A 26,466-nucleotide genomic window follows, 5' to 3' on the forward strand; every position below is an offset into this window, starting at 1 on the left:
AAACAGTAAGTGTACATTTCTTGTTTCATAGCTCTATTATTTGGCCTAGTACCCTTTCAAATTGGCCATCCCCTAATACCTCCACCTGGGGTTGCCCTGTTACTATTTTCGGGCAACCTTGTTGCTTAGGGTTCAATTGTACATTCATAGGACTTGGATTGACTCCCTATTACTATATTGTCCATCACTTTCCAAATCCACCTTCCGTTCTCTCCCAAGTTCACCACAACATTGGAAACGCCAACCCTCTGACCAACTATCTACCCTTAAGACTTATTCTCTGCTCTACCTCACACTTGGGGATGGCGGAGAGCGCAACATTGAGCTTCACTGACCAACAGATCATAGACACCATTAGTGGCCCCCTCCTTTCTTGCCCCTTCAGGTGATAACTCCCCCCCCCCTCTACCAGGAGTAACAAACACAGGAGATAACATCCTACGATTGAAGAAAAGTGCTTTTGCACAGAACTTCATACTCACTTTTTAACAAAGTACTTGAGAGCCAGCATTATCCCCAGCGGCCTGATCATTAGAAACACTCCTTGGGCCTCATTACACGGAAGGCGGTAAGGGTTAACGGTCACCGGTCATGGTATCGGTGACTGTTAACCCTTACTGCCTTACTACGAGGTACCTTTGCGGGTAGGTACGTTAACGCCTGCTGTTTAGCAGGCGTTAAAAACCAACCCGCAAAGGGACCAGGGTGATAATTACGGTACCGCAATTTGCGGCACCGTAATTAGCGCCTTCCCCATTCCCATAGAGCCCTATGGGGCAAAAATGGGAATGGGGAAGGGGGAATTACCGCCCCGCCAACCTTGGAATAGGACGGTAATTCCCCTTTCCACCAAGGCGGTGCCAGTATTTTACCGGCATGGACCAAGGTGCTAATAGCACCCTGGTCCTCCGCCTACCGTGTAATGAGGCCCCTTGTCTTTTCCTAGAAGACAAAGAATATATGACTAATTTTAGTTATGTAGCAACTAAGTGCAGCCGTGATCTCATGGTATTAACCATCAATACTGCACAACAAATCGCCACACGGATCCAAAAAGATCTTGACCTAGAAGAAACTAGCTGTACTACTAACGCAGCGATTGCCAACGCCAAGAACTTGCTGTCAGACATTAACAATTTGATGACTTCAAAATTGCAACTCTGAATTGCAAAACTAAGAAACTCCATAAAGATATTAAAGAGTTTAACTTGGAAGTTCTTTATCCATACATTATATCAATAATCTAAATCAGGGCCTATCCCAAGGCACTTAAAGGAACCGCAGAAGAGGGGTAACCTTCTCAGGCTCCTCCGATGACCAATCCCGACAACAACCGCGACCACAGGGCCCTCCACCTGCAAATTTCCGGTTACCCGGGTCCATCATTTTTTCCTTTTTTAGGGGGTGGGGGGTTTAGAAACCCCCAATGGGGCCCACCACAATGGGGGTTCCAACCACGCGGAGGAAGAACAAACCAACGCCCCCGTCGCCGCCGACAGAGGTATTAACCCCATCTGAAGATCCTGAAACAATTCCAATCTTTAACCTGGCAAAAATCACACTGTCAGAAGCAGAGACCTCGCTGCTCTCAAAAGGCCTGTCATTTGTGCCGACAGCTCAGACAGACTGGTATGACTCCGAAATGGAGATCCAAACCTTCTTAAGAAAAGTAAGACTAAGAACTTTTTTTCATGAACATAACCTGGGAGCAGAGGAAACAGAGGACGACACTGGCTTACATAACCCATCGTCGTTTACCCCCTCTGACGGTCAAATACCGAATGAACTCCTAACTTTCGAAAGATGTGTCCTAGAAGACTTTGCCCGTCTACAGACGAAAACCAGCAAAATCAGACACAACCGATCCCTAGCTGAGAAACAAGCATTGACATCGCTAAAAAGCAACAAGAAAATCATTATCAAACCATCTGATAAAGGCAGCGGGTTAGTGAACATGACCACTAACCAATACAAAAATATGGTGCTGACTTTACTTCATGACCAAGACAGCTATACAGTACTCCGAAAAGACCCTACTCGGTAAATATCTCAAGAAATCTCTGACTCCGTCAACTTTGCACTACAGCGCGATTGGATTTCACAAAAAGAGACAGAATACCTTATAAAACCAATGGGAAGAACCCCATGTTTTTATTCAATGCCCAAAATACATAAAGATCCCACAAATCCACCTGGACGCCCGATAGTTTCAGGCTGTGGCTCAATCATTGAACCACTATGTAAGTTCGTGGACGTTTTCCTACAACCCATAAGCACCAATACTCCAACCTACCTTTGGGATACCACCCATACAATGACTATATTTGAAGGTCTAGAATTTAACCCAACGGAACAACTCCTGGTCAGCATGGATATTAAGTCGCTTTACACAAATATCCCTCAGGAAGAAGCAATTGAGTTCATTGGGGAATGGCTCACTTCCGATCCCCCAAACACCAGGACCCCTGTGAACTTCATCGTGGAACTCATGAGTATTGCACTTCGCCGTAACTTCTTCACCTTTGACAACACTACATACCTGCAAACGAAGGGTACCGCTATGGGTGCGGCCTTTGCGCCGAGTCTGGCAATCCTGTTTATGGCCAAATTTGAGAGGGACTTCGTATTCTCCAACCACAACAATTGGCAAACTCAAATCAGTCATTGGTACCGCTCCATTGACGATGTTATCTTCGTGTGGACCGGCACCCTATCTGAACTCACCAACTTCTGGACCTGGTTGAACAATTGCCACCCTGACATTCAGTTCACGATTGACCAAAGCAATCCTGAAATAAAATTTCTGGACCTATCAATTCGCTCCAAAGATGGCAAATTATTGTGTGACCTATATCGGAAAACAACAGCCCGCAACACTCTACTACACTACATCAGCAACCACCCGGCGCACACCAAAGACAACCTACCCTACGGACAATATTTACGAATACGCCGTAACTGTTCCTCCCTTGATGACTACAAGCAACATGCACAGAGCTTGACTACACGACTACGTGCACGAGGTTACCCCAAAAAACAGCTAGATCAAGCTAATAAACGAGCACGCAGCTGCAACCGAGACACACTTCTCCAATTACAACGTGAGAAAATAGACTCTCCAGATGATCGTCTAACCTGTGTAGTCACCTTTGGAACTCATACCTTGAAAATCAAGCAGATCATCAATAAGCATTGGTATATAGCCCGGTTGAATCTACCTGAGGATCCCATTCCCAGATTCGCTTATAAACGTGCCAAAAACATAAGAGAACATCTTATACACTCATTATTCCAACCAGTTCCAAATGCCACTCGCACCCTCTGACCCCTACAAGGCCACCATCCCTGTGGCAACTGCGTTACCTGCAAATTCACTAGGAAAATGAGCTTCTTTCTAATAGGGACACGCAAATGGACTCTTAGGGACCTCACCAACTGCAAGAGCCAAAATGTAATTTACTGTATAGAGTGCCCCTGCGGTCTCAGGTATATTGGTCAAACTACACGAGCAATTAATACCAGAATATCAGAGCACAGGTCTAAAATTCACTGCAAAAACATCTCAGCGCCTCTGGTGGAACATTTCTTGTCAGCCAACCACACCCCCAACAATGTCTTGTGGAGGGTGGTTGAGAAGGTCAAGGGAGGCCCCGAGATCCATCATAGCCTCGTTAAGAAAGAAGCACGTTGGATACATAGGCTTGACACTTACCACCACGGCCTCAATGAGATTTTTCAACCGTTATTATAAGGGTTCGCAACATTGGACCATCACCACTACAACTTCCACAATGCACTAAATTCAGTGCACTTGTATGACCTACTTGGGCTGGGTGGTCAACAAAATGCCTTTACCCTCACACCAACTGTGAGTCGGATTAGTTACCACTTTTTGGCGTTTATACACTGAGGTCACTTCGACATGCGGTTGTTTTGCCTCATCCCTCATATCATTAGTTATGAGCAACACCCCATTAGTAATTTCATTTTTTTGACACACTCTTCCAACTTGTTCTCTGTGAAATTTTGATGGCCCCAACCACTGCCTTACCATATGGTAGTCAGCTTGAGTGGCGCTACTGATCTCATCACCGGCACGCCATCCGCACCACATTATGGGCTAGCCTCTCACAATGCATGTTCACCATGACTACGCACGTAAACAACAGAATCCTGGCATCTCCTTAGTAACGAGCTGTATGCCCAAGTGACGCTGCGCGCGTACACTGCCTTCCACATTCTGCGATCCACTCGCACACCAGCAGATCCGACGCTAGCAGCTGATTCTTTCGCCGGCACAAGCCATGCATAGGTAAGCTTGGGGGTCGGGTGGCAGTGCGCGCTAGGTCACGCTTCCCCCACTCCTTCAGCCACCTCACAGCCCATACTATAGCCTGCACCAATAGCTAATAACACAGCATGTGGCACTGCCCGGGGGTTCTCTAATTTTGAAACATTAACGCTAAAGGGCTCCTTTCACCTACTTTATAAACAACTATAGTACTCTGTACAAGGCTTCTGATTTTCGAACACATTGTTGGTTAATGTGATGGCCTCTCGCTTGTTTCTACATGCATTATTTCACAATTAAGTTTGAACAAGCACTTCTCCCTGAAGATTCTTTCTACATTTTTGCCTCTCCATGCACCATCCCCATTCTTTAACCTAGTCTCTAAGCACACACCACCGACTGTATCTAAACATGGCTGTGGTTTCTGTGCTTGCTCCCTCTGTTCTAGGAGCTTAATGCTACAACTGGAACTTATGCCTGCCACTATCAACGGTTGCTGCACACGGCTTTTTCTGTCACAGCCTTGAGAACCTCTCAGGTACTGGTTCTCTTATAAACTCAACTCAAACAGGCATTTTCAAAGTTCTGTAATTCATTTACTGGATTGCTAGTATCACTACACCCTAACCTAGACACTCCATTTCTGTGCCCCCCCCCCTTCTTTTTAAACACTTCCTGCAGAAACAACTAATTGTGAACTTCTGCATTAATTGTGAAGCTCTCCAACCTGCTCTGGCATCTACGCAACTGGTCCTGGCAATTGGCTTTCTCCTTCAATGCGTGGGAGTACCAATGCGCTTGGGATTACAAGCACCGGCAAGTAAGTGGCCTGACCGGTTGCTTCGAGAACCAAGTAGTATTAACAATTGCCCCATTATTTTGGGCATCCGCAGCATTAAATCCACTCACTACACACCTATGTAACCCCATACAGGGTCCCCGAATAGGAGCCCTGATGAAGGCGGACTTACCTCACATACCACTGCCGAAACGTGAAGACCACAGGGAACACCAGCTAACCTGCACCTTAGTCCTTAGGAACTTTTGTCACCAACTAGCACTTAATCACGTCGGCAGAGATCAGATATCTTGTATCCAAGGACCCTGCATCATTTATTGATTATTTTACTAAATAACCCTGCTATATTAAGGTTGAACTAATGCACCCAATGTGGGGACTCATGATACAATGAACTCATTAGTAATTTGCACCTGATGCCCATTGGATGACATTGGGCCTCATTATGACCCTGGCGGTATGTGTTTAACGGCACCGGTAGAGCTGCCGGCGCTGTTAAACCCATACTGCCCTATTACGAGGTCCCCTTGCGGGACCTGCTCTGGACGTGGTTTTACATGCACAGCTGAATCTAATATGGGTCTTAACGTTCCGAATACACAGACACATGGGTTCAGGGCCTGCGCCATCAGCAATACGCATGCGCAGGAGAGAAGCAGACGGCTCTACATATCGGCACTGCTCACCTTGCGCATGCTCAACGAGGCTTTACCTTAGCATAAAAAGCTTTGCGTCCGGGACATTCACTCCCATGCCGGATGCGAGAAGCTTCGCTTGACAAATCTAACGCTGACGATGAGTGGATAAGAATGGATTCTCATGTTGAGATCTTTGATTTTTAGGAAATCACAGGTAGATATCCAAAAAATAGTTAGAGCGGCAGGGTTATATTTACCTAGTAAATCCTGAGGGATTGATGATAACGTATGTCCATTTTTTATTTAATTTTTTTCATTTACTGAATACCTCTCCTAGCGTAGGAGATGAGGTTAATCACTACACATTGTGTATACAAATGTATCACTTTTTAACAGGATTAGAAAGTGGGGATGGCTCATAAATTTATATGCAGAAAGTGTATGCAGTCAAATTCCAGGGCCAATTTTATTAGACTGGAAGTAGTTAATATAATTAAACTAATTTAAACTAAATTAGATTAATGTCCGCCTTTACTTTAGAATCAACTGCTTCTGAATGGACCAGGTTTGGGAGTGAGATCACGGCACCCTCTTGGATACGGATGCAGTGACATCATTTACAACAGGGTCTGCTATTAAGCCTGGGATTATAGATCCCACCAGCAAAATTCACCAGGTGGGTTATCAGTATTTTACCAGTTATAAAATAAAGTACTATTATTGACTACAACCCTAATGGTTGGTCCTTCTTTGCATTCCGCCTTAGGTTTTGAAAGTGCACATGAACATATGTTCTGGAACCAATGGTATCATCTGCCCTGAAGATGGACTGATGGATAGTCCGAAACGCGTTGGCAACAAAGGAATTACATAGGGCCTCATTACACGGTAGGCGGTGGACCAAGGTGCTATTAGCACCTTGGTCCATGCCGGTAAAATAGCGGCACCGCCTTGGAGGAAAGGGGAATTACCGCCCTATTCCAAGGTTGGCGGGGCGGTAATTCCCCCTTCCCCCATTGCCCTTCTCCATTCCCATTTTTGCCCCATAGGGCATAATGGGAATGGGGAAGGTGCTAATTACGGCACCGCAAATTGCGGTACCGTAAGTAGCACCCTGGTCCCTTTGCGGTTTGGTTTTTAACGCCTGCTAAAAAGCAGGCATTAAAGTACCAACCCACAAAGGGACCTTGTAGTAAGGCGGTAAGGGTTAACGGTCACCGGTACCATTACCTGTGACCGTTAACCCTTACCGCCTTCCGTGTAATGAGGCTCATAGACTTGGTACTTTTTGGGATCGGTAGAACCTCTTTACTCACATTGATGTTCAGATACATAATGTCCTGAATACAACAGGACCCTACACCAATAATCAGCCAAAGAAAAGCGAGTTGCACTGTGATTTATGTTATAATCCAAGGAAGAATTGTCCTCTGTACTTTGACAGTGTACTGCTTTTGGTGACACTAATTGTGTAACCTTTTTGTTATATAAATCTTAAGTTGTTTTGATTGTCCTAATATATCTACAAATCTTATTGTTTAATGTTTTTCTGAAATCTAAAAATACCAGTAAAAGGTTGTTTTTTCCTTTTTCAAAGTATTAATGTTTTTGAATCTCCTTATTTACAACATTGAAAGTATATACCGAATGATGCAAATTAGAAAAACTACAATAACTACTTTCTAAACTAACAGACTGGGGGGTCTTTTCTCCCATTGGAGTGCACTGTGGGCAGGCAGGTAGCAATACATGTCTCTTTTTCTCTTTACATGCAGAGGGAGCTTCCTCCTCCATCACGTTCACAGGGAGCTGCCCCCCATCACATGAACAGGGAGCTGCCCCCATCACATGCACAGGGATCTGCATCCTCCTCCCCCCAGCACATGCACAGAGAGCTGCCTCCTCCCCCTCCATCACATGAACAGGGAGCTGCCTCCCCATCACATGAACAGGGAGCTGCCCCCATCACATTCACAGGGAGCTGCCCCCCATCACATGCACATGGAGTTGCCCCATCACATGCACAGGGAGCTGCCCCCGTCACATGCACAGGGAGCTGCCTCCCCCTCCATCACATGCACAGGGAGCTGCCTCTCCCCTCCATCACATGCACAGGGAGCTGACTCCCCCCTCCATCACATGCACAGGGAGCTGCCCCCCCATCACATGCACCACAGGGAACTGCCACCCATCACATGCACAAGGAGCTGCCCCCCCCATCACATGCACAGGGAGCTGCCCCATCACATGCACAGGGAGCTACCTCCCCCCTCCATCACATGCACAGGGAGCTGCCCCCCATCACATGCACAGGGAGCTGCCCCCCCCATCACATGCACAGGGAGCTGCCCCCCATCACATGCACATGGAGTTGCCCCCCCATCACATGCACAGGGAGCTGCCCCCGTCACATGCACAGGGAGCTGCCTCCCCCTCCATCACATGCACAGGGAGCTGCCTCCCCCCTCCATCACATGCACAGGGAGCTGCCTCCCCCCTCCATCAAATGCACAGGGAGCTGCCTCCCCCCTCCATCACATGCACAGGGAGCTGCCCCCCATCACATGCACAGGGAGCTGCCTCCTCCCCCCCCATCACATGCACAGGGGGCTGCCTCCCCACCCTCCATCACATGCACAGGGAGCTGCCTCTTCCCCCCTCCATCACATGTAGAGGAAGCTGTCTCCCCCCTCCATCACATGCACAGGGAGCTGCCTCCTCCCTCCTCCATCACATGTAGAGGAAGCTGTCTCCCCCTCCATCACATGCACAGGGAGCTGCGTCTTCCCCATCACATGCACAGGGAGCTGCCACCCCCCCCCCCCTCCATCACATGCATAGGGAGCTGCCTCCATCACAGGCACTAGAAGCTGCCTCCTCCCCCCTCCATCACATGCACAGGGAGCTGCCCCCCTCCATCACATGCACAGGGAGCTGCCCCCTCCCCCTCCATCACATGCAGAGGGAGCTGCCTCCTCCCCCATCACATGCACAGGGAGCTGCCTCCTCCCCTCCATCACATGCATAGGGAGCTGCCTCCATCACAGGCACTAGAAGCTGCCTCCTCCCCCCTCCATCACATGCACAGGGAGCTGCCCCCTCCATCACATGCACAGGGAGCTGCCCCCTCCCCCTCCATCACATGCAGAGGGAGCTGCATCCTCCCCCCTCCATCACATGCACAGGGAGCTGCCCCTCCGCCTTCATCACATGCACAGGGAGCTGCCCCCTCCCCCTCCATCACATGCAGAGGGAGCTGCCTCCTCCCCCATCACATGCACAGGGAGCTGCATCCTCCCCCCTCCATCACATGCACAGGGAGCTGCCTCCTCCATCAGATGCACAGGGAGCTGCCTCCCCCCTCCATCACATGCAGAGGGAGCTGCCCCTCCGCCTTCATCACATGAACAGGTAGCTGCCCCCCATCACATGAACAGGGAGCTGCCCCCATCACATGCATAGGACCATCACATGAACAGGGAGCTGCCCCCATCACATGCACAGGGAGCTGCCCCCCCATCACATGCACAGGGAGCTGCCCCCCCATCACATGCACAGGGAGCTGCCCCCCCATCACATGCACAGGGAGCTGCCCCCCCATCACATGCACAGGGAGCTGCCCCCCCATCACATGCACAGGGAGCTGCCCCGTCACATGCACAGCGAGCTGCCCCTGTCACATGCACAGCGAGCTGCCCCCTGTCACATGCACAGCGAGCTGCCCCCTGTCACATGCACAGCGAGCTGCCCCCCGTCACATGCACAGCGAGCTGCCTCCATCACATGGACAGAGAGCTGACTCCCCTTCCATCACATGCACAGGGAGCTACCTCCCCCCATCACATGCACAGGGAGCTGCCTCCCCACCCTCCCTCACATGCACAGGGAGCTGCCTCCATCACATGCACTAGAAGCTGCCTCCTCCCCCCTCCATCACATGCACAGGGAGCTGCCCCCCTCCATCACATGCACAGGGAGCTGCTCCCTCCCCCACCATCACATGCACAGGAGCTGCCTCCTCCCCCCATCAATCACATGCACAGGGGGCTGCCTCCCCCCTCAATAACATGCACAGGGAGCTGCCTCTTCCCCTCCACAACATGCACAGGGAGCTGCCTCCATCACATGCACTAGGAGCTGCCTCTTCCCCCCTCCATCACATGAACAGGGAGCTGACCCCCTCCATCACATACACAGGGAGCTTCCCCCTCCCCTCCACCACATGCAGAGGGAGCTGCCTCCTCCCCCCATCACATGCACAGGGAGCTGCCTCCTCTTCCCTCCATCACATGCACAGGGAGCTGCCTCCCCCCTCCATCACATGCACAGGGAGCTGCATCCTCCTCCCCCCAACACATGCACAGAGAGCTGCCTCCTCCCCCCTCTATCACATGCACAGGGAGCTGCCTCCTCCCCCCCTCTATCATATGCACAGGGAGCTGCCTCCCCCCTCCATCACATGCACAGGGAGCTGCATCCTCCTCCCCCCCAACACATGCACAGAGAGCTGCCTCCTCCCCCCTCCATCACATGCACAGGGAGTTGCTGTCTCTCCCCTCCATCACATGCACAGGGAGTTGCTGTCTCTCCCCTCCATCACATGCAGAGGGAGCTGCTTTCCCCCGCCATCACATGCACAGGAGCTGCCTCCTCCCCCCTCAATCACATGCACAGGGAGCTGCTTTCCCCCGCCATCACATGCACGGGAGCTGCCTCCTCCCCCGTCAATCACATGCACAGGGAGCTGCCTCCTCCCCCCTCAATCACATGCACAGGGAGCTGCCCCCTGCCCCCCATCACATGCAGAGGAGAAGAGCTTAAGAGAAGCAGAGCCCCGATCTCTCCTGAGAAGCCTCTCTTCTCACCACGAGAGTGGAACAGCGCCTGCCACTCACCTGCGGTACATGATGCCATAATCACTGCTTCATGGCTCACAGACCATGAGATGTAAAAGGGGGAGGACAGGGGGCCACAAGACACATCCAGCCTCAACCTCCAGATCTGATGAAGATGCGTCTTCTTCTTCTTCTTGTTAGGATGACTCCAGAAAACCGAAGCCGGCGATTTCCATCTAGATGTTCCCCAAAATAAGCACCAATCAGCCATCCACCTCCACTGGTTCTCATCCCACTTCCCCGTCTCCCACACAAACTGAAGCAGGAACCTACCCTGTTCATCCACCACCCCTCTTTCCCAACTGAACAGATCAGATAACCCCTGTACAACCACCCTAATGCCACTCATCCTGACTCTGAGCGATTCCCGCTGCACATCAAACCTCACACAGTCCAACATATAATGAAGTACCGTCTCTGGGCACCCGCAAGCCTCAGACACCGCTGAAGCAACTCTACCCATCGAACACTGCCAACCCTGCATGACCCACCCTAAGGCGATTCAGAATAGTTTCCTACCTTCGTATCAACTCCACCCCCCTCAAACGCCCGAACCCGCACTTCCCTGCATACTGCATACAACTGCCGCCCCTTTGAACTCATATCCCACTGATACTGCCACATATCCTTAATTTTTCCATGCGCCCTCACCTGTGCCTTAGCCACACTCAATGGGACATTCACATGCACATCCTCTTGCAACGTGGCCCCTTATGCAGCCCGATCCACCAATTCATTACGCAAGACCACACAGTGACTGGGATCCCAAGCCAACTCCACCACGGTACCCCCTGCAACACACTCCTCTAATCGCTGTCTAATGAGCACAACTATACCCCTCCTATCACAATTCCTGTCCTTGGTAGCCAACAACGCACTCATCGAAGCCACAAACACCACCACCCTAGCCAACGGTTTCCCCATAATCCGAAGCACCGCCATATTAACAGCCATCAACTCTGCCGTGAGAACGGATACATCATCCCACAACCTAGCCACCCAAATCTCCTCATCCGCCTGAAAATAACGAGCCATACCAACCCTGCTCCTCTCCGGATCCCTGGAACCATCTGTATATACTTGAGCCCCAACTTTCCCCTCTACATACTGCACTGCCAATCTCTTAATCACCCCTCTATCACCACCCTTCTTGATCACTACCTTGGCTAAATCCAAACATACAATTGGATCATGCTGCATCCAAACCGGCCCTACAACCATATCCAAATCTTCCGCCATATACAACCCCTCCACCCCCAATCATTTCACCAGCCTGTCCGCATGGAATCCAAAAGTCCCCCCTTTCCTCTCCCAACTCGCACTCTTATAAGCATGCATCCAATTAACCTCCAGACACTTCTTCACAGGATGCCACACACCGAGGGACTTACAATGCAACCAATACCTAGCACTCTGCTCCTCCCTTCTCAAATCCATAGGCAACATCCCTGCCAACACTTGCACGGCCTCTGTGGAGGATGACCGAACAGTCCCAGTCACAATTCTCATTGCCCTTGCCTGGACACCATCCAACATATTAAGCTGAATCCTTCTATAACTGCACTGCAGCTGAACTCCGAACTCCAGCACATTCCTGACCAATCCCACATACATCCTCATACACCCCTGCCCTCCACCCCACTCCTAACCCGACACCGCCTTCAAAAAATGAAGACGCTGGTTACGCTTTTCCACAGTGTTTTCCTCTTGCAACTTCCATGACATGTGCTCATCCAAGAGCACACCAAGATACCGGAATTCCGACACCTGGACCAACACAGCCCCGCTGCACTTTAGATCCAAACTGACACCACTACGTCGCCTGTTAAACAACATACACACCATTTTAGAGGAGCACACCTTAAAACCCCAATCCTGATACCACCTTTCCATTACCTCCAAAGCCTCCTGCAACCTTCCTTGTATCACTCTGTTAGGCGGAAACCTGTGCAGTTCCCTCTGGGACCACTGCAAAAGATTTAGGACTACAGGTGTTTGGCAGTAAACCCACTTGGTAGCAGTCTGTACCACACAGATTCACTTGGTAGCTGTGGCTGAGCAGTCAGACTTCCCTCAAGAAGAGTTAGGCAGTATGTGGAGTATACAAAATAGGGCAATCTACACAGTAGAACAAGCAAACACGGAACAAGGCTTCGGTGTAAAGATCTAAAGGTATTTATTTATAACAACACATCTATGGAAAACACCCTGGCACTAATACGGCAAACAATTTCAATCACAATTACTATAAGAGAAAGATCAATCCCCCTAACAATAGTTCGACAAGTCTAGGTTCAACGGCACCACTTATTTGCAGACAGAGGTGAATGCTTTAACCTAGATGGCACTCTAGTATTCGTTAGGACGGGAGAGAAAAGGCAGGTTATGAAATCACTCGGCACCAACACTTTTACGAACAAATGCAAGGCAAGTAAGGCAGAGTCTACTGCAGATCACAAAGTTCAGAGGCCAGGCCCACTCGGAGAGAGGCAAGGCGATATGTCCCAAAAAGTGTCTCAGTGGAAATGCGCTTCGAGTCTTTATCGCAAATTGATATGGAAAGATTGGACCAGTTCAGAACAGAAAGTTAAGAAAGCTTGGAGGCGACCCAATGGAGAGGCGAGGATTAAGACACCTCACTCTATCCGGCAGAAAGGGAAGCCAGGTGGACACGGTACCTTGCTTGTGGAGAGACAGCTCCGGCGGGGGCAGTTGTTCCTGGTGGTGGATGCACGTCGGGTCTTTGCCAAGAGAAGAGATGATCTCGTCGTCGAAGGAAAGTTGAAGATCGTTGCACCACCAGGGAAGAGACCAGCCGCGGAGTGCTCCGTCACAAGGCACCACCTTTTGGTCGCGGTACAGGGGTAGTGGCTATCCGGTTGCCGGGGTGCTCTGCACGGGCAATTCGACCACTGCGTCCTGGAGCGAAGAAAAAGCAAAGGGGACTGGTTGTTCCCACCAGTCAGGGGAAGAGACTCTCCGGCGGGGAGGTCTCCTCTGTCGTCGGGAAGTGGTGAGTCGGTTCAGCAGGGCTCCACCGGAGGTGTCGTCGTTGCAGGTCGGCTCAGCTTTACCCTCGTCGGATTCTTAGGTCCTGTGGTGACTTCTGAAGATCCAGTCCCAAAAGCCCTGCTTTTATGCAGAAAACCCCCATTCATTCAGCCTAGCTGTCAATCAAAACACGCTAAGTGGTGAGCAGGGTGGCTCACCACTTGGGCCAATCACGCCAGAGTGCGACTGGAGTTGGCAAGGCAACTCAGTCCAGGGTGCCTAAACCCCCTCCACACCCCCTGTGGTACCCAGACAGAATGGCACCACTTTGGAGGGCCTCTGTGTAGAGGCCCGCCAAAAGTGGAACAAAGGGCTCAACCTTTGGTTTAGGAGGCACAGAGACGAACACAGACACCATTTTAAAAACCGAGTTCTGGCAGAAAATACCACCCGATAGACTTATTTAAGATAAGTAAACCGGTGGTATGTTAGAGATTAACGAGAAAAAGTATTAATCCCCAACAATGGGAAGAATCCCATAGGGTTATATTCGGGGTCGAATAAAACAAGTAGTTTCCACTGCCACCAGCCAAAACTCGACGAGGGGGGACGGGACAGTGCCCCCTCGAATAACAGACCCAGGAGTAATCGAATTACCCCTACTAGTACGTCCATAATAGGATGGTTTGTACTAGTTCTGTTAGTAAATTTAGGTCTAGTAAAGCCAATGGTGACTTTACATGCCCGGGGAGACAGTAGTCAGTCCCCGGGTATGGAGTCTATGATGGAGGTCCGCTAGGATGCCCCAGTGTTACGGCACGGAGGGTGCGGTGTAACACACATAGGAAAACATATGAGACCCTATGGAGTAAAAGACCCCATAGCCCATCGAACACATTGACATTCAAAGGAATTACACACATTCATGTCCAAGAGTGGGAGAAAAAGAGTCCCACTCTTGGCAGGATGGAAAAAAACAAACTCCAGAAATCCAGCAAAGCTGCTGGGGGACTCACTAGGTTAGGAAATTCAGCCTAAACAGAGAATTCTCCCTAACACACTCCTCCTACCTTACCGCTAACCCAAATCACTCCATCATCTGCATAGAATACCACCTGACAACCACACTCCGGAACTCTCTCTATAAGGCCATCCAGAGATAAAAGAAACAAAATAGAGCTGGTAAAACTACCCTGGGGTGTCCCATTTTCCATCAAAAACTCTCGGGACAACACATCCCCAACACGCACCCGAAACACCATATTCATCAGAAAATCCTTAATCCAGGAAAACATCTTCCACTCCACACCTTTCTTTCGCAACACAAATAGCAAACCATCCCTCCACACCATATCATACACCTTCTCCATATCAACAAAGATCGCCCCCACCATTTCCCGACAGGACAATGTCTCCTCCACATCTGTTGCCAATGCCACAACTGCATCCATCACGGATCTAGACTTACAAAACCCATGCTGATACACACTCAGTCGCTGCTCCGACTTCCAGAAAGTGCACCAGACGGCCGCACACCATTTTTTCAATCACCTTGCTCAAAACAGATGTCAAAGCAATGGGCCGATAGGACCCACACAAACCAGCCAGCTTCCCCATTATCAGAATCGGCAGGATGGCAGCCCTCTTCCACCCACTAGGCAGTGCACTGTGATCCCACACAACATTAAACAGCCGCAACATCTCTAGCAAGCAAACATCTGGCGAATGCTGCAAATAAATATAACATACCCCATCCTCACCCGGACTTGAATCCCGTCGGCCCCTTAGCACAGCGCGCAACTCACTCAAAGTGAAGGACATATCCATACTGGATGTCCATTTGTCCACAACATTCAGTGCACTCAGGTTCCCGGAAGAGCTTACCTCGAGCCGGTGCCAATTTTGCCACAACACTCAGAAAGATATCTTGCAGAGCCAAATCCATTGCATCCACGGTGGGTGGCACCCCCACTGCCTGAGCATCACCCAAACCCATCATACCCATCAACCTGCTACACCCCTCTCCAAACTTCACCCAATCCATCATACGGAAGATACACCCCCTCTGGACAGGACTTGCCGACTTCACCACCTCTACGGATATAGACCTATGATCACTCCCCATCTCTCCATCGGTCCTCAGTTTCCAAACACACTTAGAAACCATAGATGCTGAGACCCAGGTCAAATCCAAACAAGACCCCATACCGGTATGAACATCAGTCCTAGTATGCCACCGCAAGTTCAATAACACACGCCCACACTCATCAGCCAGCACCTCCAGGTTAGCCCCGTTAACATCTGTCATAGCACTATTCCACAACGTATTGTGGCAGTTAAAATCCCCACAGAAAATATATCTACCACGCTGCCCCAAGGCCTGCCGCAAAGCCCCCACATCAAGAGGTCTACACGGATCACTGAGCATTCCTTCTCATTAGATTAGTAATACCTGCACTGGGTCCTGGAGCAGGAGTGGATGCGTTCTGCTGTTTTCTTTGTTGCCTGGTGTTCTTGCCATTTTGACTTTTGGGCAGACGTCTTTCCACCGTGCAGACTTCTTCCAATTTCACTGACTTCAATGCTGACTCCATTTTGGAGGCCCTGATGTCAGCTCATTCATGAGACTGCCCAGTTCGAGGATCCTGGGTAGCGTTATACCTGTCTCATGAATAATTTGTCGCTGCAGTTTTATCAGAGTGGCACCCAATGATGATCTGCAGTCTTACGTCTTCTTCTTCATTCGACCAAGTGCAAATCGCTACCAGCTGTCTCAGACAGCTGTGGGACCATGGGTGCAAAGTAGGATGACATGGCTTTCACTGCCGCATAGTACGAGTCATCTGTGGGGCCTAGGGTTTTGAACAGTTTGTGGACTTCTGGGCTCGCTGAGTAAATCACAGTACATTTTTTAATCAAATCATCCTTCTCCCCTGTGGCATTGAAATACATTTCGAGGCACTTGCGCCAGAGCTCCCACCCTGAACCTAGGCTGGCTGGGGCCCCATCTACATCAATTTCACAGACTGGTGCCAACAACCCTCGTTGGTGGGATGACCTCCCACGTGGTGGTGGTGCAGGCGCCCCTTCCTCCTCTCCCAACATTTTGCTTAGATGTAAAGGCCTCAGACAACATTGGTGTCGCTGATGCTGGCTTCTGGCGGATGCACGAGCACTCGGGGGGAGCCTTAATCGTATTGATGGAGCAGGTGGATGTGTCACCCTAGAGTCGCCCCATTAATTAAAACAAATGAATTTCCTCCGTTCCAGGACACAGTTTACACACAAGTGAAAAGAGAATAAAGAGATTTAACACACACATGGATCTATTACTAACACTTTATTTGTAAAGTTAACACAGTGACATATTGACTGAAGCTCAATATTCATTTCATCAGCATTTCATTCAGTGCATGGACCCAGGTGGGAGACCTTTACATTAGACATGTCAGTTTATCCAATATCATCTTTATTCCGTAAACATTTATGTCCACTATTCCTTCTTGGACTTTAGAGAACAGCTATGAAATCGTTGCACCCACAACTCTTTCCTTTCAGACAGAAAGGAATTGTTTCATTTCCAAATTGGCAGGAGTTTTACTGTCTTACAAAACAGCAAATATTTCTATTCCATTTGCCCTTCCTACTCTACTCACACAATGTCACTTTTCTAAAATACATGTCCACATAATGGGCCTCATTACGAGTTTAGAGGCAGCCATGCCCTTAAAAAGGGCATGGCTGCCTCCAAACTCGGGTCCAGGTTCCTTGAATGAGGAATTACTGGGGCCATTCCAACATTGGAGGACCCGGTAATTCCTCATTCAATGTACCCATCCCCATTCCCATTCGAGCCCCCATAGGGCTCAATGGGAATGGGGAGGGAGCTAACAATGGGCCCGTTAATAACAGGCCCGTTGTTAGCTCCCTTGTCCCCTTGCGGGACCCGTAAAGGACTTCTGGTCTGACCAGACGTCCAGAGCGGGTCCCGCAAGGGAACCTCGTAATAGGGCGTAATGGGGTTAACGGCACTGGCACCGGCACCTTTACCGGCGCCGTTAAACCCATTCCGCCTGCCTCGTAATGAGGCCCAATGTAATGGAACACTTGACATCTTCTCAGGGCCCTTCACACCAAACCAACTTCTTCTAAGATGGTGCTTTAATAGTGGGCATGCACACTCCCTTGTGTAATTGCCCCTTCATATGCCAATCCCAGGCCCAGGAACTATGTACTAATCCTAAATTCTTCATCATTAGAGATAGGCAATAGTGTAATACACTAGAGAGGATCCTGAGGAGAAGTGTGTTCCACTAGTGAGAGGCAATAGTGTAATACACTAGAGAGGATGCTGAGGAGAAGAGTGTTCCACTAGAGAAAGGCAATAGTGTAATACACTAGATGGGATCCTGAATAGAAGAGTGTTCCACTAGAGGTAGGCAATAGTGTAATACACTAGAGGTGATCCCGAGGAGTAAAGTGTCCCACTAGAGATAGGCAATAGTGTAACACACTAGAGGGGATCCTGGGGAGAGAGTGTTCCACTAGAGATAGGCAATTGTATAATACACTAGAGGGGGTTCTGGGGAGAAGAGTGCTCCACTAGAGATAAGCAATAGTGTAATACACTAGCAGGGATCCTGGGGTGAAGAGTGTTCCACTAGAGGTAGGCAATAGTGTAACACACTAGAGGGGATCCTGAGGAGGAGAGTGTTCCACTAGATGTAGGCAATAGTGTAACACACTAGAGGGGATCCTGAGAAGAGTGTCCCACTAGTGATAGGCAATAGTATAATACACTAGAAGGGGGTCCTGAGGAGAAACGTGTTCCTGTAAAGACTCCTTAGCATGCAACTGACCTTAGAGCTGATAAAGACTTTGAGATGCTGTCTGGAGCGATGCCAAGAGACCAAGCCCAACAGGTGTCCACCTTGCCTTATACAACAGAGAAAAAGTGTGCACCCTATGGGCTAAGCCCAAGGGAGAAACAAATCTGCGATATTTGTTATAAAGTTGGAGCCGTGAAGTGCAGTAGGCAGCTTCCGTTGTTCTGGAATCCAGATGGTATTGGAAGTAACTGGCATCCAGCCAACAGAGAAAAAGGAGCGTCTGAGCCGAGCCGGGGATTCTGAGCCTGAGATAATAGAAGTGACATCCAGCGGGAAGCAAGAAGGCAGACAGAAGGTAAGGAAGGAGGCAGGGAGAGCAAGGTAGCCAGGGGCAAAATGGAGAAGAAACATCGCTCGCAGGGAGCAAAGCAGAGGAGGCAAGGGACAAGGAGGAAACAGCAACGAGGAAAGAACAGGAAAAACAGCATCAAGTGCCAGGATAGGTTTCGAAGCGACGCAACGCGGTCACCTACTGTCATGATCCACTGACCCTGGCGGGTATGGGCCGTTGGAGGAGACGCTAGAGCCGTCACATCAGATCACGCAACGTTAGCCGCAGTCTAGTGTTTCACCATGGTGGCCGCAGGTGTGTATTTCATCCAGCGGGAAGGACGGACCAGCGTGTTACATCCCTCTACTAAGGTTGGTCACGCTAGTGTAAGAGTTGTTGTAGGAAGCAGCATAGCAGAGGAGAAACAACGCAATACTGTTCGAGTGACTGGTTGAGTCTTTCTGTATGACCATTTGATTGAGGGTGATAGCCAGATGTTAGTTCTCTTTGAATGCCCAGCTTCTTGCATAGCAATTTCCAATAGGTAGAAGTGTATTGAGCTCCACAATCTGAGAGAATAGTGGTGGGTAAGCTGTGAAGTTGAAAAATGGTCTGTTTGTAGTTCCGGTGTGGGATTTGAATTTAGTTAACTCAGGACTGATTTTCCTGATTGCCGTCACGTCTCCAACATTGGTGAGCTCCAAGCGTTGTCTGTTGTACCTCCAGATGTTGCCCAGTACGGGTCCTTAAATTCTATGTCCCTCATACTCGAGAGGCTAGGAAGGATGACCAGCTTTTTGTAGGTTATGCTGGAGCTTGTCCTGGCAGGGCTGGGACCAGGGGGATCATTCTCTGCATCTCAGTATGGTATGATCTGGTTGGGAAGGATGTGCCTGTGGGTTACAGGGCTCATTCTACCGGAGGAGGCAGAGGGGAGTCCCGGTCCTGGATTTTTTACTGGTGGCAACGTGGTAGTCTCTGCATGCATTTGCTAAGCACTACTGCTTGGATTCCCTTGCGGGCCAGGGTGCCTGTTTGGTAGGGCAGTACTTCAGAGTTTTCTGGTTTAGCAGATATCCTTGTTTTCCTCCCTCCTCCAGATTACGTACTGCTTTGGGGGTCTTCCATAGATGAGGAATCCTTGGGAGGAAGGAATCCATTAGGAGAACAAATTACTTCTCAGTAATGTTCTTTCGGATGGGTGCACAACTCACAGATTCCTCACCACCCTCCCTACATTTGGTGCACTTATGATGTTTCTCACCTGTATGTAAGGGTGATGGTAAATAAGACCTCCATTATAACTAAACCATTTCCCAGACTCAACCTACTTTTGAGGTTTCTCACCTTTATGTGTTCTCTGGTGGATAGTAAGATGTCCCTTCTGAGCAAACCCCTTCCCACATGCAAAATACACATAAGGTCTCTCACCGATAGGTGTTTTCTGATGGCAAATTAGATCTCTCTTCTGAGCAAACCCTCTTCCACATTCAGTACACTCGTGAGGTTTCTCACCTGTATGCATTCTCTGGTGGAGAGTAAGATGTCCCTTCTGAGCCAACCCTTTGCCACATTCAGTGCATTTATAAGGTTTCTCACCCGTATGTGTTCTTTGATGGCGAATAAGATATTCATTCACAGCAAACCCTCTCCCACATTCAGTGCACTTATGTGGTTTCACACCTGTATGTGTTCTTAGGTGGCGAATTAGATCTCCCTTGTGAGAAAACCCTTTCCCACATTCAGTGCACTCGTAAGGTTTCTCACCTGTATGTGTTCTCTGATGGGTATTAAGATCTCCTTTCCAAATAAACCCTTTCCCACATTCAGTGCACTTATGAGGTTTCTCACCTGTATGTGTTCTTTGGTGGTTAATAAGGACTTGTTTCAGAGCAAACCCTTTCCCACATTCAGTGCACTCAAAGGGTTTCTCACCTGTATGTGTTCTCTGGTGGTAGATAAGATGTCCTTTCTCAGCAAACCCTTTCCCACATTCAGTGCACTTATGAGGTTTCTCACCTGTATATGTTCTCTGGTGTCTAATAAGACATCCATTCTGGGCAAACCCTTTCCCACATTCAATGCACTCATAAGGTTTGTTGCCTGTATGTGTTCTCTGGTGGATAGTAAGATAGCCCTTCCGAGCAAACCATTTTCCACATGTAATACACAAATAAGGTTTCTCACCTGTATGTGTTCTCTGGTGGCAAATTAGATCTCTCTTCTGCGCAAACCCTCTACCACATTCTGGGCACTCATGAGGTTTCTCACCTGTATGGGTTCTCTGGTGGAAAGTAAGATGTCCCTTCTGCGCAAACCCTTTGCCACATTCAGTGCACTTATAAGGTTTCACACCTGTGTGTGTTCTCTGATGGCGAATGAGATATCCATTCACAGCAAACCCTCTACCACATTCAGTGCACTCATGTGGTTTCTCACCTGTATGTGTGCTCATGTGGCGTATTAGATCTCTCTTCTGAGCAAATCCTCTCCCACATTCAGTGCACTCGTGAGGCTTCTCACCTGTATGTGTTCTCTGGTGGTCATTAAGAAGTTGTTTCCAAGCGAAGCATTTCCCACATTCTGAGCACTCATAATGTTTCTCGCCTGTATGTGTTCTCTGGTGGCTAATAAGATGTCCCTTCTGAGCAAACCCTTTGCCACATTCAATGCACTCGTAAGGTTTATCGCCTGTATGTGTTCTCTGGTGGCTAATAAGAGTTCCCTTCTGAGCAAACCGTTTCCCACATTCAGTGCACTCATAAGGTTTCTCACCCGTATGTGTTCTCTGGTGGCTAATAAGATGTCCCATCTGAGCAAACTCTTTCCCACATTCAATGCAGACATGTGGTTTATCGCCTGTATGCATTTGCTGGTGGCAGATAAGTGTATCATGCTTGTGGATGCTATTTTCAATGCACTGATAAGGTTTTTCACCTATGTCCTCATGTGGGCAATACGTATGTTCTTGAGATGGCAATTGTTCCCACATTCTGTGCACGTGTAAGGTTTCTTGACACTTTATTTGGTCAGATGCTTAATAAGAAGACCCTTTTCACTGAACCTTTTCCCAAATTCAGAGCTCATATGAGAAATGTTTTTCTTACAGCACATATCACATCGTCATTTTCGTGCTAGATATCCCTCTCACCCAGGATTTACAGAATGAACAAAATTGGTTACTGGATGTTACCACAACAGGGCTGCATGGACGGAAGCCATCATGTATCCAATAGGCTTCTCAATCTCAGTTCCTCAATACTCTGAAAAGAAAACTGGACCCCAAACTTGCACACTTTTAAGATGCTTGGAAATTGCATATTATAACTATCAAGCTTTTCGCTGCGTTAGTCCAGAGAATCTAACAATCACTGTTGTTGCATTTCTGGGACATCAGTCACCTGTTAACATAAAAGGAGATGCATGTTATTAGTTTCAACACGTTCACAATCGGAGGCATCACATGTAACAAGAAGACTCTACTCAGTAGTTATGATGTTAACTCACGACTTTCAGGTGCCATCTATTGGGGAAAGGCACCCTAATAGGTGGCAGAGTTGTGGTGCCACAATGAGAACATTTAATGTGATAGAGGTAACATGCAGCATGAATAGTGGGATTCATTTTTATTTAGCAAATTTTTGCATCCAAAACATTAGGGAGAAAAAAAACACAGACGTGGGGTGAACAAACATTTTGGATGGATATTTTAATCATCCGGAACATGCATATATATTGTACCATCTTAATTATTCGCAAATAATTAAATTAGTACATGGAAGCTCCCACTTTCCATATACAAACACTAAAGGCAGGTGTTTGACACTAGGTCTGCTCGAAGGAGAGGGCACATATCCAAGCCTGCATCTCTGGGGCCACTAACACCACTTTGGAACTTTTGAAAATCTGCAAGGAACTCGCCAATCCTATTGCAGTCTCAATTTCTCCTCTTCCTTCCCTTGCACTCTGCACGGCACTGGCCTCTCACTTCATCGATAAAACTCAGGACATCCTGTCCTCACCCGCCCATACATCACTCCTTTCTCCCTCATCCGCTCCCAGGCCTCCCTTGGCCCCCTTCCCTCCTACTCTCCTCTTTCTCTCCCATATCACCTGACGAGGTTGCCAGACAAGTCCGCTCTATGAAATTCTCATCAAAAGAGATGCCCCCTGCTCCTCTAGAACTATCTAGGACAACATTGTCTCCCTTGCTCAGGCCATGGCTGATTTCTGCAATCACTGCTTTGCCACTGGATCCTTCCCCTCACTCAAGCACACCCTTGTGCACCCTCTCCTCAAAAAGCCTTTTGCCAACCCTTCCTGACTGCCTAACTACTGCCCTATCTCCATTATCCCATTTCCTAGGGAAGCTGGCCATCTCCTAACCTATTCACCAAACTGAATCTGTTTGTTGCCTCCCGACCACCAGTCTGACTTCAGAGCTGCCAGAGGCATGGAAACTGCTATCCTGAACATCCGTGAAGACCTGCTCTCTAATCTCAAATCCAACTCTCCTTCTGTTTTCATCCTTCTTGACCTTTCCTTTGCCTTTGATACGGTATATCATGCCACCCTTAAAAATCGGCTCTGTGATACGCATGGTATCACAGACCTGGCTCTGGACTGGTATGTTCCATACACCCGGCATGTCCGACCTTTCTAGAGGGACACTTCCCTGCTAAGTAATTTTAGTCATATCAATGAAGGCCGGACATTGTTTTACCAATTGATTATCATTATCATTCTTTCATGATACTGCACACTCCTGTTCCCCTGATTCCAGGACTCGAGGCACTATTTGTGCACCATTCTCTTTTTGACTTCCTTCCTCTCTGACCGACCCTCCCAGGTTCAACTGTTCCCTTTTCTCTCCTCCATCTCACTCCCCACATGTGGTGTCCCTCCGGGCTCTATGCTCTCGCCTTGGCTTTTCAACATTTACCTGGCCCCTTGTAGCCCATTTGTTCTCCACCTTCTCTTCTAACTTCCAGTGTTATGCGGATGACACACAGTTCTCCTTCAAGATTTCCTCCTCTGCCTCCTCCTCTTCCTCTATCATTCCTGACTGCAGGTTTGCTATTCAGGCATCGTGCACGGCTATCTAGCTCTGCCTTAATGCCAGTAAGCCAGAGATCCTTCTCATTGGGACCCCTGCTCCACCCTTCCCTCCCACACTTTGGCTGCCCTCCATGGACCCCCCAGTCTGTTGTGAGGCAAAAAACCTCTGTTTCATCTCTGACTACTCCCTCTCCTTCTCTCTCCACATCACAGGCCTGGCCAAGAAGGCCCACATTCAGCTGCACCTCCTCATAGGCATTCTCCCATTCCTCACCTTCCGCCAGAAACTCAGTGGGCCTCATTACAAGTGTGGCAGGAGCCTTGCCGGTACATCCGGCAGGCAGCCGCCGAACTTGCACATTTTTCCAGGGGGCGGGAATGGGCAATTAGTGGGGCATTACAGCCCCGGCGGACCCCGTAATTGCCCATTCCCGGGCGTCGGTAAATATTAGTCCCCATTCCCATTTGAGTCCCATTGGACTCAATGGGAATGGGGAGGCCGGACGCATCTGACATGGTTTGCGAGCGGGTGCCGTTCCACCCGGCAGGTCAGACCTGCTGGGCTGACAGGCACCCGTTTGCAGACCTCGTAATTTGCCGGTCTGGTAACAACGGTGCCGGCAAGCTTACCGGTACCGTAGTTACTGGACCGGCAAACTTGTAATGAGGCCCTGTGTCTCCCTAGCTCTGGTCCTCTCCAGGCTGGACTACTGCAACAGCCTCTTCCTCAGTCTGCCTAACTCGTCCCTTTGCCCCCTTCAACTAATCAAAGTCATTCCTTCATTGAATTGGCTGAAATTACTGAGCGGGAAGTGTCCCTCTCGAAAGGTCGGACATGCCAGGTATATGTACCATATTTTGTCAAACATTGCGGAGGAAAAAAGCTATGGCACCGCCTAATATGTCTTGCATAATAAAGCCTGTGGGGGCGAATACGTCTAATTCTCGTCCTCGGGATGTTGAAGAAGCAGGAATTCTGTTAGAAGTAGTTAATAGATACCAGAACGTCATGTCAGGGCAGAAAAGAAAAGAGGATACAGAGCGTTGGGCAGCCATTCGTAAAAAAACAGACGCCACAAACGCGTCTCCTAGAGCTCCTCTTGGGGGAAATTCCCTGGAGCAATACATTTTGCACTTCCAGTTGGCACTGGTCATGAACAGATCCACTTGAGGGGTTCCCCAGAGGATGAAGATCTCTTGAAGTACTCGTGGAACAGTGTGCTCTGCCTTCTCAGAGCGTCCGCCGCCATGTTCTCTTCTCGGGCTAGGTGAACTGCCGATAGATTCCTTCTCTAATTGCCTCTCTGCACAGTGGTAGTGACCCTATACCTCCTCTCTTGTTGAGGTAGTACATGGCCACTGTGTTGTCCGTCATTATCAGGGCATTCTTTCCCCGTAAAGAGGACAGGAAGGCCTTCAGCACTAGTCTGATTGCCCTCAGCTCCAAAAGAGTGATATGTAGTTTGGACTCCGATGACGACCAATGACCGCTGTCTGTCAGATTGTTGGTGTGGGCTCCCCCACCACGTAAGTGAAGCGTCCGTCACTAACATTATCTCTGGCCATGGATGCCAAAAGGGTTCTCCCTTCAGAATATTGTCCTCGCAGACCCACCACAGAAGATTCTGTGTGTCCCTGCTTGGAACCTGAAGAAGGTCAGTCATCTTTCCTAAGAACTGGGACCACTGTGTTCTGAGAGCCCATTGAAGTGATCTCATTCTCAGGCGGGGCTCTGGCACCAGAAAGATGCAGGATACCAAGAGGCCGAGCAACCTCAAAGAAATCGAAGGCCGGGAGACAGTAGGCACTTTGAAATTTGGTGACCATCTGTAGAATGTCTGGAGTCCTCACCTCGGGTGGCAAGCTCTTTCCCAAGCCCAGTCTGTGAAGAGAGTGGCAGGTGACATTGAGATGATCCAGAACCTGATCAGCCAATTGTTCAGGTAGGAGTTGACGTGAATCCCCCTGAGACTTGCTGCCACAACTGCCATCTGTTTGGTGAAACCCCCGGGCGGAGGTCAGCCCAAATGGCAGAACTGGAAATTGATAATGAGAACCGCCAACTGCAAACCTCAGGTATTTCCTGTGCTTGAGATGGATTGACACCATCCAATCCTGGAGTTGGAGGTTCTGAAGGATTGGAGAAAGTGTGACCATCTTGAACTTGTCCTTCTTGAGGAACTTGTTCAAGTAAAGAAGTCCAAATTGGGCCTCAGTCCTCCGTCCTTTTTGAGTATTAGGGAATAAGGGGACTACCATCTCTTGTTCCTCTCCGCTACAGGCACTGGTTCTATAGCGCAGTACCCATGGGCTATGGTTTACAAGGTCCAAGCATCCGAAGTAATGTCTCACCATTCTTCTAGATGCTGAGACAGTCTGCCCCCCACTGGTGAACTCTGACTCAAGACCATAGAGAGGTTTTGAGGTGGCTGATGCACTGGCAGAGGATAAAGATGGTAAAGATGCCCCTGCTTCAGCTGGCTCCGCACCACTCCCTCGTCCACCACGAAGTAACTTTCTTTGGCTCCTTTGACCAGCCATTCCTCTCGCACTTCCAACTGAGGAGCAGTAGTGAAAATATCTACCCCTCCAAGGCTGTCCACTAGAAAGTGGTGGGACCACTCCTCCATCTCT

The 26,466-nt window shown here is 49.1% G+C and overlaps 1 protein-coding gene across 1 annotated transcript in view; it reads right to left on the minus strand.

The window, feature by feature from the left end:
* Positions 1 to 16,939: 16,939 nt before the first annotated feature.
* The window catches only part of LOC138511121 (zinc finger protein 850-like), a 394,345-nt gene continuing 384,818 nt past the window's right edge, over positions 16,940 to 26,466 (minus strand). The window contains exon 4 of the mRNA XM_069626606.1: positions 16,940 to 21,633. Within this exon, the coding sequence (XP_069482707.1) occupies positions 20,102 to 21,633 (1,532 nt within the window). The 3' untranslated portion in view covers positions 16,940 to 20,101. The remainder of the gene's footprint in view (positions 21,634 to 26,466) is intronic.

Source organism: Ambystoma mexicanum, chromosome 6p (assembly GCF_040938575.1).
Source record: "Ambystoma mexicanum isolate Mex_15411 chromosome 6p, UKY_AmexF1_1, whole genome shotgun sequence".
NCBI lineage: Eukaryota > Metazoa > Chordata > Amphibia > Caudata > Ambystomatidae > Ambystoma > Ambystoma mexicanum.